At 43.6% G+C, this 12,091-nt stretch overlaps 1 protein-coding gene across 3 annotated transcripts in view; it reads right to left on the minus strand.

Annotated features, from left to right (window-relative positions):
• Positions 1 to 560: 560 nt before the first annotated feature.
• LOC127504911 (cadherin-2-like) overlaps positions 561 to 12,091 on the minus strand; it is a 61,973-nt gene continuing 50,442 nt past the window's right edge. For 2 of the 3 annotated variants that reach the window (XM_051880062.1, XM_051880070.1), the window contains 3 exons: positions 10,768 to 10,907; positions 3,522 to 3,683; positions 561 to 1,291 (listed from right to left, as the gene is read on the minus strand). In XM_051880062.1, the coding sequence (XP_051736022.1) occupies positions 1,085 to 1,291; positions 3,522 to 3,683; positions 10,768 to 10,907 (509 nt within the window). In that variant the 3' untranslated portion in view covers positions 561 to 1,084. Of the gene's footprint in view, positions 1,292 to 3,521; positions 3,684 to 10,767; positions 10,908 to 12,091 lie in introns of those variants that run through there. The other variant, XR_007927516.1, reaches the window with a different exon arrangement.

Genomic DNA, 12,091 nt, shown 5'->3' on the forward strand with positions numbered 1-12,091 from the left:
ACATCAAGAACTGCCTGCGGACGTGTTAAATTATACCACAGTGTTGATTTTGACTGAAACTGGATCAGTGCTTTTCAGTGTGTGGTTTGTCATCCGTCCTGTACAGAATTGCCATGTATTTCAGCAAACAGTGTTCGCCCCTGTCGTCCACAAGTATCTGTCTAAATCCTTCCCAGGCTTTTTATTTCTAAAATAGTATTCTATATCTACAATTATATAAAGAAAACAACCATGCATTTTTGATGAATATTTGAATGTTTTGTAAATGTATACAAGAAATACAGATGCTTGCAAAGAAGGTGTACGTCAATGTTTGTTCAAATGCTGTTTTCTCATACTTCATCAAATGAAAATGTACACATTGGGCCTTACAAAACATGAGCAAAACAAATTTCCATATAAAACGTTGAAAAATCCATTCTATCCCATTGAAATAAATGCAACAATTTAGAAGTCAATTAGAAATTCATTCTGCTCTTTAATGAAAAAGCCCTTTTTTTTTTTTACTGTGAAGCACAAACTTATGTGTAAATGCAATGTAATGTAGGAAATTGCCAACATTTCGGTTATCTTTTTTTATTTCAAACTATGTGCATATGTTAAATTGTGGTTGAACAAAATATCCTTAGAATCTAGTGAATTGTAGTGTCTTACAATTTGTTCTACCAATGAATCTTCATTTTGTGCAAAAAAGAAAGTTAAATAATCCTTTTGCAAAACAGTTAAGAAAAAGAGAAAAGCATAATCATTTGATCATAGATTAACACATTCTTAAATTTCAGAAACACTCCTTAAATCAGTATAATTAAAGCCTTGAACATAAATCATTCAGATCCCAAGAATGTACAAAAAGGCACATTAAAGACCTGTGCTTCTATACTGTACAGTTCAAGTGTAACAGAGTATCATACTCTAAAAGCGTTCCACAAGCATATATGCATAACTATTACTTTAAGCCTTGAGTTAACTATTGACATTCAGCCTTGGGATGTTGTGTTTGCTTGTATTGATACTTTAAAACCCATTTCTGCAGCTGTCATCTGAAATAAGGAAAAAAGCTGTGGAATTCCTCTCTTCTTGTCTTTCATTCATCCATGCCACCATACATGTCAGCTAGTTTCATGAAGCGGGGACCCCAGTCTTTGAGGTAATCGTAATCCTGGTCTCCATCACTGCTGGAGGAGTTGATGGAGCTGAGTGATCCTGCAGTAGAGCTGTTACCCTCATAGTCAAACACTAACAGCGAGTCGTACGGTGGAGCAGTAGGATCATTATCAGCAGCCCTTAGACCCTGCAAAGACAATGTACAAAGTACCAGTTAACTTTACCATCCTGGAGGCTGCCCCTTATATGCTGGGAATGCTACAGGATTCAATCCAAAAAAAAAAAGAAACTTCCTGATTCTTTATATGAAGCAAACGTTTGTGTAGTTTTGAAAAAAAAAAAAAAAAAAAAAAGGAAAAACTGAGACCAATCCGGCTAAATATAGACCTATTGGCCTCTTAAATTTTGATCAAAAAGTATTGACTAAAATATTGCCTTCCAGGTTAGCACAACATTATTATATATATGCAGATGATCTTTTACTGTGTGTCATGGATCCTGTGGTTTCTGACCCTAAAATTTTAAATTACATTGACACTTTTAGTAATCTTCCAGGATACTCAATAAACTGAAGTAAATGTGAATTTATGCCCCTAACAAATAACTTAAGCGATACCTTTTTGAACGGTATACCATTTAAAATATTGGAGGATCACTTTACATATCTTGGCCTGAAAATTCCAAAGAACCCTATATATTTGTTTAAATTAATTAATTTTAGACATCATTAACAAACTCACTAATTGGCCGTGTGAATGTCATAAAGATGATTACTCTCCCTAAGTTTCTATATCTCTTTCAAAATCTCCCTATTTATTTGGCTGAAACCTTTTTTTAAAAAACAACTTGATTCAGTTATTTTTTCATTTGTATGGAACTATAAAACACCTGCAAAAATTATTGGGCAGCAAATGCCAAGGCTCCTACTTTCTGGCAAAGTCTTCTGTCTTCTGTTTTCTGTTTTCGTTCACATTTTCATTTTTATTCACAAACTTACAGGACAATCATATAGGCTAGATTATGCATTTATTTATTTATAAAGAGAAAGTTGAACAAAGACTGTGTTCATCATGAATGTTTGTTCAATAAATTGCACTTAGCTTTGTACTTTGTTACTTCTGATATAAAACAACGTCTCAGCCTACCAAATTCTATTTTATTAAAAAATGTAAAAAATAAATACCATTTTGGCGCTCTTTAATGTGGTATGAGAGATCGCTGTAGCGCCTCAGATCAAGCGAAGCATCAGCGCAAAGCACAAGTGAACATGATCATCCCTTCCTCTTTACTGTTACAGAACGAAATAAACATGAACATCAGAAAATATTTTGAAAGATACAGTCCAACTTACGGAAATCTGTATCATGTTGTAATCACTCAATCAGTGTTTCAACCGCGGAAAGGCATCAATAAAACAGATTGAAAACAATGTCACATAACGCTGTACCTCAGAAAATGGGGCAGTTGTGGCCTAATGGTTAGAGAGTCTCAGTATCGACAGGAAATGTAGGTGTGGGGAGTGAATGAACAGCGCTCTCTTCCACTCTCATTACCCACAACTGAGTAGCCCTTGAGTAAGACACTGAACCCCCAATCACACCCCGGGCACCGCAGCAGAAACGGCTGCCCACTGCTCCGGGTGTGTGTTCAATACTCACTGATATGTGTGTGTGTGTGTGTGTGTGCACGCGCATGCGCATGCGCATTTGGATGGGTGAAATGCAGAACACAATTTCCGAGTATGGGACACCATACATAGCTACACATTGTGTCACTTTTTTTTTTTTTTTTTTTAAAGCCATTGGTTGACCATAAACTTCTTAGTCAGCAAGAAAAAAATACTCTAGAGAGGAACATTTTGATAAATATATGCACCATTTTACAAAATCACTATTTTTACTGTTCTTCAATATTTAATGTATGTTTGAACAAATCGGTCAAGTTTTATGACAGCCACCATTTTAAAAAGTGACTTTGATTAGAAACAAGTATATATTATTATAACATGGACTTTAACTAGGTGCTTGCCTGTGCATAATTAAACACATCAAGGTTGGCTTGGACAGACTTCTCGTGGCAGTTTCATTTTACCAACTGGACAGGGGTGGGAATTACAGTCACAAGTTACAATAGAACTCTAATTTTTAGCTAACATGACCTCTGGTTACATGCCAACCCCCCTCACTGCCCACCACCAGTCACTATGCCCCTTGAGCAATCTCACCTAGGGCACCTGTCATCAGAAACTGCCCTGGACTGATCAAAATATGTCAGTAATAGCAACGACACATCATCTGCAACATTTGTGAACACAACAGCTATAATATTTTAATTTCTGTAGTTTTCAAATGTGTTTTCTTCTTTCTACTATTTTAACAGTATTTTGTGGGTGTGATGCTTGTATAGTGCTACTCCACCTCACTGATGAAATCTCCAATATCTCCAGGATGAGGTGCGGTTGATCTGACAGGGTAATGGGGCTCAGGATACAGAGGTCTCTCATCCAATCTGCGGATGCCAAAGGGCCTGATGCCATCGGTCTCTGTATCTGGCTGCTGCAGCTGGCTCAGGTCATAATCCTGTTTGCAAACACAAACAAAAGTGCAGAAAGATGCTGAGTTCAAAAGCATTAACATTATTATTAGCATTTATAGATACACTGGTGTGTGTGTGTCGTTCTACAAGCACACAGCCAAAGCACTGGGTGGTTGTGTTGACAACAGGAGCAAAGCGCAAGTAGAAGAGGCTTGTTTACTTTTGTGTATGGAGAACATGGAGGCTGTCAGACACAGATGGGAACAAGAGGGTAAGACAACAACAGGTAGTTTACTGAACAGAGGCACGAACACAGGATTAGCACTGGCAGGAAAGTAGCAGTTAAGTCACTTAGCTGAGGAGTTAACACAGTTCTCTTTTGCAGGTGTGGATTGGACAAAGGAGCACAGGGCACTGACGAAGGAGTGGAAACACGGGAACATCTGGTAAGCAAACGGGTAAGGAGTCCAGGTAAGTGAAAACAAGACCAGTCACTGAAGTGCAGGGAATGTGAGTCCATATAGTGCTGGTGTGATGAGGTGCAGGTGCAGAAGATCAGTATTCCGGTGATTGTGAACGTGTGGGCGGAGCGTGGAGATCCGGTGACCATGTGTTGTTGTTAGTTGTTGGAACTGACTCCGTGACAGAGGCAACAATGTGGATGCATAGACCACATCTTTTGTTGCCTTATGTTATATGCGTTACATGGACAAACAAACATATTATGTGATGTTTTTCATTTTTGAATCCAAGATTTATTTATGGTTCAGTATTTTCTTTGTCCAACCATTTGTGTGTAATCATCCACAGCACTTTCATTAGAAGCTTCCAATGATCAGGTTGTTTCATTCTGATACATTTAAGATATATCACCAGATATACACATATATATTTCCTATCATCCTGCAGGCAAATCTTGCAGGCATGATCCATCATCTAGTGACAAGCTTTCCAAAACAATAGAAGCTGTTATAGCAGCATAGGGAGGACCAACTCTCTATTAATGCCCATTTAAAATAAACAAGAAGTCATGTGAGTCATAATGAGTCAATTCAGGAGAAAGATGAGCCACACTGTGATTAGATCTTGGTAAATGAACATAAAGACAACATAAAGACAACAAAAAAAAATCCTTAGTCAAAGTCAGAGAGTTAAAGCCATTTCAACCGTATAAGGCTTGTACACAGTGAAATGAAACAACACTCCTTTAGGACCATGGTGAGATACGAGGACCATGTGAGACATATGAGACAACACTGATATTAAATTAAATAAACTAAATAAAAAGGAAAATTAGAACACATTACAGATAATGAGCTAAGACAGGAAAGTACCTTTCATTGATTTCATATGAAATACATTATCAAAGAATATTTGGGTAACATTTTACTTAAAGCCCTTATGTATAATGCATTATACGAGTCTTTTAATGCAGTAATTATGCCTTGTAATCGCATAATGCACTGTATGGTCTCATGAATAATTGTAACCACAGTTATAATATATTATAAATCTCATTTATTCAATGAACACACCTTTAGAAAGTATAATGCATTAAACCAATTTCAGAATCTGCAAATATTATAATGCATTTTAACTTTGGTTACAGTCATTTAGGAAAATATATAATGCATTATGATTTACATTAGGAATACTCCACCTTTATAATGCATTATATATGTTAAAACATTTAAATCCTGTTTGCATTGTTAGTTATGGTGATGAGAGTGCAGAAATTGTGTTGCAATGACGAGATCACTGCATTCACGTGATCAACAGACTGCTCAATGTTAATCACTACAACCTTCCATGTGATAGGAATAGATCTAAATATAATGCAAAAATAGAAACTTCTCACAATTCATTAATTTTGACAGCTGTAATAGTAAGAATGTGGTAAAAGTATTCAAAATGATACCACATATAATACTTTTTTTAATTGCAAAGATGTCAGCCAATCACAGCAGTGGGTGTTGAAGCCCCTTCAAAAATCAGGGTAGAAATAGCCATTTTTTTTTAAATAATGACAATTATTTGATGTAAAAATCATATTAACATTATAAGCGCACCTCAGGAAACATTATAAGATAATAAAAAACACTTCATGACACCTTTAAAAAAATGACTAACTTTGTCACAGAGTCAGTTCCAACAACTAACAACAACACATCGTCACCAGATCTCCACGCTCCGCCCACTCATTCAAAATCACTGGAATACTGATCTTCTGCACCTGCACCTCATCACACCAGCACTATATAGACTCACATTCCCTGCACTTCAGTGTCTGGTCTTGTTTTCACTTACCTGGACTCCTTACCCGTTTGCTTACCTGATGTTCCCGTGTTTCCACTCCTTCGTCAGTGTCCTGTGCTCCTTCGTCCAATCCACACCTGCAAAAGAGAATTGTGTTAACTCCTCAGCTAAGTGACTTTATCAATGTGCTCATAACGTCTCGGTTACAAAGGTAACCCTCGTTCCCTGAAGGAGGGAACGGAGACGTACGTCGGACAGACCGACGAATAGGAATCTCGCTAGAGAGGCCAATCTACTTCGAGTGTAACTACAACGAGCCAATGCACATTGGCATGCAATTATATGCATCAGCTGCTCGCCTCGCAGCGCGGGTATATAATGAGCAGCAGGTGCGTTGCATCTTCAGGTTTTCGCTGAGGAGCCGAACCGGATAGGCGGCAGCATCAGCGGGGTACAGCGACTGTGGCAACGGTACGTACGTCTCCATTCCCTCCTTCAGGGAACGAGGGTTACCTTTGTAACCAAGATGTTCCCATTCAGTCAGTCACGTTCGACGTACGTCGGACAGACCGACGAATAGGAATCCCTACCAAAGCGCCACAGGAGCTGCCCCCTTCCAGCGCTCTGTTGTAAGCCACCTGAACCCCCTTGCCTAAGGACAGTGGGACAGGGCTAACACAGAGAGTGTCGATCACTGCTGTTCCCCAAAACCCATTCAGTGAGACTACTGGATAACGCTGGGAAAGCGTACCCTTCCGCAGGAAAAGGAACGCTGCGGAAGCCACATCCTTCCCCGAAGGAGTTACGTGGAGAAGTACATATGGACTAACCCCATAGGGCTGTACTACATATGGAAGAACTGGGGTGACTCCAACTCGATGAGAGGTGGGTTCTCCCAGAGGGAAAGACACGGGCTTCGTTTAGGAGCAACCGTGGAACTAGACATATGGGATCCCTGTAGGGTCACACATATGAAACCCAGCCTAACCCCGGTTCTCAAGGATACAACAGGAGTATAGGCCTAGCGCCAGACGCTCCGCCACGTCGGCTGCCGAAGGGAGATCGGAGGACTCAACAGGGTCTGCCTTGTAGGGACTCTCTGGAGTAAAAGCGCATGTAAGCGCAGCAAGCCGACACCTCTCCGTGCCTCTGACCTGAGGTGAGAACACGGGAGGAGACCGGCTCGACACGAAGGCTATAGAATCTAGCGAACGTGTTAGGTGTCGCCCAGCCCGCAGCTCTACAGATGTCTGTTAGCGAGGCGTTAGGGTTAGGGTTAGGGTTAGGGTTAGCCAGCGAGCCAGCGCCCAGGAAGATGCGACACCTGAGCGGGCAGGGCACGCCCTGAGCTTGGTAAGCCAGGGCGATGGCATCCACTATCCAGTGGGCCATCCTCTGCTTGGAGACAGCCTTTCCCTTCTGCTGGCCTCCGTAACAGACAAAGAGCTGGTCTGAGGTCCTGAAGCTTTGAGTTCTGTCTATGTACAGTTGCAAAGCGTGAACTGGACAGAGCAAAGCCAGGGCTGGGTCTGCCTCCTCCGGGGGCAGCGCTTGCAGGCTCACTACCTGGTCCCTGAAGGGAGTGGTAGGAACCTTGGGCACATAGCCAGGCTGGGGTCTCAGTACCACGTGGCCGTCACCCGGCCTGAACTCTAGGCACGATTCGTCGACCGAAAACGACTGCAGGTCCCCTACCCTCTTGATGGAGGCCAATGCAACCAGCAGCAAAGTTTTCATAGACAGAATCTTTAAGTCTGCTGATTGCAAGGGCTCAAAGGGAGCAATCTGAAGTGCTCTCAGCACCAGAGCAAGGTCCCAAGAGGGTATGGAGGGAGGACGAGGAGGATTCAACCGCCTCGCCCCCCCTAAGGAACCTGACGACCAGGTCGTGCTGACCAACAGACTTGCCATCTATGTTGTCGTGATATGCGGAGATAGCAGCAGTATGGACTTTGAGGGTGGAGGGGTACAGCCTACGCTCCAACCCCTGCTGCAAGAAGGAAAGCACGACACCGATCGAGCATCTTCGGGGGTCCTCTCGACGAGAAGAACACCACTCGATGAACAGGTTCCACTTCAAGGCGTAAGCCCGTCTCGTAGACGGTGCACGTGCCGAAGTGATGGTGGAAAGTACCTCGGGGGGTAAGTCACCTAGAACCTCTGCGTCCCGTCCAGGGACCAGACATGGAGTTTCCAGAGGTCTGGACGCGGGTGCCACAGAGTGCCCCGTCTCTGAGAAAGAGGTCCTTCCTCAGTGGAATGGGCCAGGGAGGGGCTGTTGCGAGGAGTGAGAGTTCTGGGAACCAGGTCTGGTTGGGCCAATAGGGCGCAACTAGCAGGACCTGCTCCTCGTCCTCCCTGACTTTGCACAGGGTCTGTACAAGTAGGCTCACTGGGGGAAACGCATATTTGCGAAGGCCCCGGGGCCAGCTGTGTGCCAGTGCATCTGTTCCGAGTGTTCCCTCGGACAGGGAGTAAAACAACTGGCAATGGGAGGTTTCTGGTGAGGCAAACAGGTCTACCTGAGCCTCTCCGAACTCTCTCCAAATCAGCTGGACCACCTGGGGGTGGAGTCGCCACTCTCCTGGCAGCGCAGCTCGTGATAGCTCGTCGGCCACACGGTTGAGCACACCGGGCACATGAATGGCACGAAGCGACCTCAGATGCTTCTGACTCCAGAGGAGGAGATGGCGGGCGAGTTGCGACATGCGACGGGAGCGTAGACCACCTTGACGGTTGATGTACGCAACGGTCGCAGTGTTGTCCGTATGGACCAGTACATGCTTGCCCCGTAGCGTCGCTGAAGAGGCCGGTCTGGGACACGGGGGAATTAAGGAACCTGACTTTGTCGGTATCCCTCATGTCTGCAAGACACAGCCAGAGATGGCGCTCCTGGACCACTAACGTGGACATCGCACAACCCACTGACCGCGCCGTGACCTTCGTCGCACGAAGCGCGAGGTGCGTCGCGGCACGAAGCTCCTGAAGAACTTGTGGATCATGACCACCCTTGTGCAGGTCCTTCAGTGCCTTGGCCTGATGGACCTGCAGCAACGCCATAGCGTGCAAGGCAGAGGCTTTCCCACAGGCCTGATAAGCCTTGCCGGTAAGATCCGACGAGTACTTACAGGCCCGGGAAGGGAGAGACGGCTCCCTCCGCCAGGTGGAGTTAGGGCACAGTTGCATAGCAACGGCCCGTTCCACAGGGGGGATGCGCGTATAACCCTTAGCCGCCCCGCCATCAAGGGTGGTGAGGGAGGAGGACCCACCGACACGGTTTCGGGCAGTAAAAGGTGCCGTCCACGTGCCAGTGAGCTCTTCATGCACCTCCGGGAAGAAAGGAACTGGGGTGGGGGGCTGAGAACCAGCCCTGGCCACCCCGAGAAACCAATCATCCAGCCTCGAGGGTTCGGGACACGGTGGAGGATTCCACATGAGCCCAACCCTGTTGGCAGCCCGGGCAAGCATAGCCATCATTTCCGGGTCCGAATCGGGCACAGTTGTCACTCCCGAAGGAGGCAGCTGCGCCGAATCATCATCCCCCGAAGTGTCAGGCTTACCCTCCGATGCAGTGATCGACATCCTATCATCTTGGGGAGCTCCAAAGGATACGGATGATACACACCTCTGGGGTGGTCCACCGCGCTCCCCCGGCAGCTCTACTGGCTGCGGAGTGCAGGAGGGATGAGGGTTCCTAGGGGGTTGGTTCCCCGAAGGAAGCGCGCTCACCGTGATCCTCAGATCACCAGCACCGCTGCCCGAGGCAACCCTCTGAGGAGGATTGGAACGAGGCAGCGGCACCGGGACTCCGCCCCTTTGCAGGAACTGGAGTCTAGATCGCAACTCCGAGATGGTCTTCTTCCCACAATGGGTACATGACTCATCCACAAACGCCGCCTCAGCGTGGCTTAAGCCCAGGCACGCGATACAGCGTTGGTGACCATCCCGCGGTGACAGGTAGCGACCGCATCCAGAAACACACAAGTAGAACGACATCTTTAAAAAGACGCGAATCTACTTGTGTAAGCTCTTTTAGGGACTAACTCTTCAAGTGCCGAAGCACGCAGGGGAATGGCCACTGCAACACAGACAGGGAAGAGTGCAGCCTGTCGTGTGCACTCTCTCTTTGAAGCCGCTCTCTTACCAGCTGTTAAAACAGCTTTTTAGCACCCTTAATACAGCGCACCGTTTTACCAGCCGTGAGAACGGTTTTCTCGGGAGATGTTGCTCACTCAGCAAACAAAACAAAAGAAAAGAAAAGAGAGACCGACCCCGCTGCAGTGCTGTCCGCCTGCACCAAAAAGAGCAGTCGAAGAAAGGGCTCGTCTTTTGTCACACACTCCATAGAAAACCATAAGGTTCGGCTCCGAAGCGAAAAGCTGAAGATGCAATGCAATGCTCATTATATACCCGCGCTGCGAGGCGAGCAGCTGATGCATATGATTGCATGCCAATGTGCATTGGCTCGTTGTAGTTATACTCGAAGTAGATTGGCCTCTCTAGCAAGATTCCTATTCGTCGGTCTGTCCGACGTACGTCGAATGTGACCGACTGAATGGGAACTGCTACTTACCTGCCAGTGCATATCCTGTGTTCGTGCCTCTGTTCAAATAAAGTACCTGTTGTTGTCTTACCCTCTTGTTCCCGTCTGTGTCTGACAGACCTATGTTTCTTAAATGTTATGCTGTTGAATTATATTCGTTATAAATGTATCTTCTTAAGTTGTATTCCCCCCTCTTTTATGATATTAATTTTAAATGGTCACCCCTCTGATGCTTTTCATTGATGTAAAACCAAGAAAAGGGGGATAAAAGTTTCTGATTCAAATATAAAAGTGCTGAAAATAAGGCAGTTAGGGTTAGTGGACAGTACCTGGTCTTCCTCCCCTCCTCCCTCTTCATCATATTTCAGGATGTTGTCTCTGATGTCCTCCTCTGGGTCAATCAGCAGCTGTTTGGCCAGTCGTTCTTTATCTCTCCTTTTCATCCACATAATGAACAACAACACAAGGACTACAGAGAGAGAGAGAGTTATTAATGCGAATACAAGAAAACATTTCTTTTCCTCATCAGCACTGACATCTTTACACAAAGACTACTGAAAAGGTGAATCTCAAGAAAGGTATTTGATTTGTGACATTATATTTAAGACAATTATGCACATTTACCCTGCAAATGATCATTACTGTAATGGGTCCGGATGTTTGTTTGTTTGTTTGTGTTTTTTTTTTTGTTTTTTTTATGCCAGTGGCATAAAGTTTGATTTAATATAGCATGTTTCATGTCAACATGCCAAAGCATTGCCTTTTTGGCATTTTGGCAATAAATTTGTTCAAATGAGAGCATTACTTGCTCTCATTGTTAAGTGAGAACATTGGCCGCTGACCCAAAAGTTCTCAGGTAGCTTCAAGACATGGTGTAAATGACATATACCAAGTATTAAATAGTAATTGTGTTTCTAGACTTTATGGATATTATCAAATGTAAATGCAACTTCCTGATCTGTGATCAAATGTCATAATTCCCCCATGTACGGATCAATTGGCTGGCATATACTACAATAGCAGAAAAAGAGCATTGATACAATAAGTGCCTTTGTACCTTTGGTGCTTCTCTTCTAATTAAAGGCAGAACAAATTTTTGATGCTGTATAAATGCATTATAATTTATGCATTATAATTTAAATATTACTAATATATATATATATATATATGAGGTGCAACGATGCTAAATTTCTCTGTCGATACCGATAGCCGATTATTCAGAATGATATCGGCCAATACCGATAGTTTGGTTTTTCTTAAGGAAAAAAAATCTTTCCCAAATAATGTTGCAAACTATACAGGGAACCCTCTCATTTGGTACACTACAATATTAGAGGTTACAATTAACAACAGAAGTTTTATATTCAGCTGCTGTTTATTTTCAGATATAATAATTACACTCAAATAAAAACTGAAATGTTTGTATAAAACTTAGTATCACATAAGGTAGTTTTCATAAGCATTGTTGTCTTCATGGCAAATTTACACAAACATAATTAACAGTAAATAAAGTGTTTTTTATAGATAGATAGATAGATAGATAGCTAAGGAACTGTGAACATTGGAAAATTGGTAAATAAGGTAAATTTGACATGATGCGACATTGTTCACAAGTTGTTTTATTGATGTCTTTCCGCGGTTAAAGCACAAATA

The sequence above is a fragment of the Ctenopharyngodon idella genome, chromosome 2 (assembly GCF_019924925.1).
Source record: "Ctenopharyngodon idella isolate HZGC_01 chromosome 2, HZGC01, whole genome shotgun sequence".
Lineage (NCBI taxonomy): Eukaryota > Metazoa > Chordata > Actinopteri > Cypriniformes > Xenocyprididae > Ctenopharyngodon > Ctenopharyngodon idella.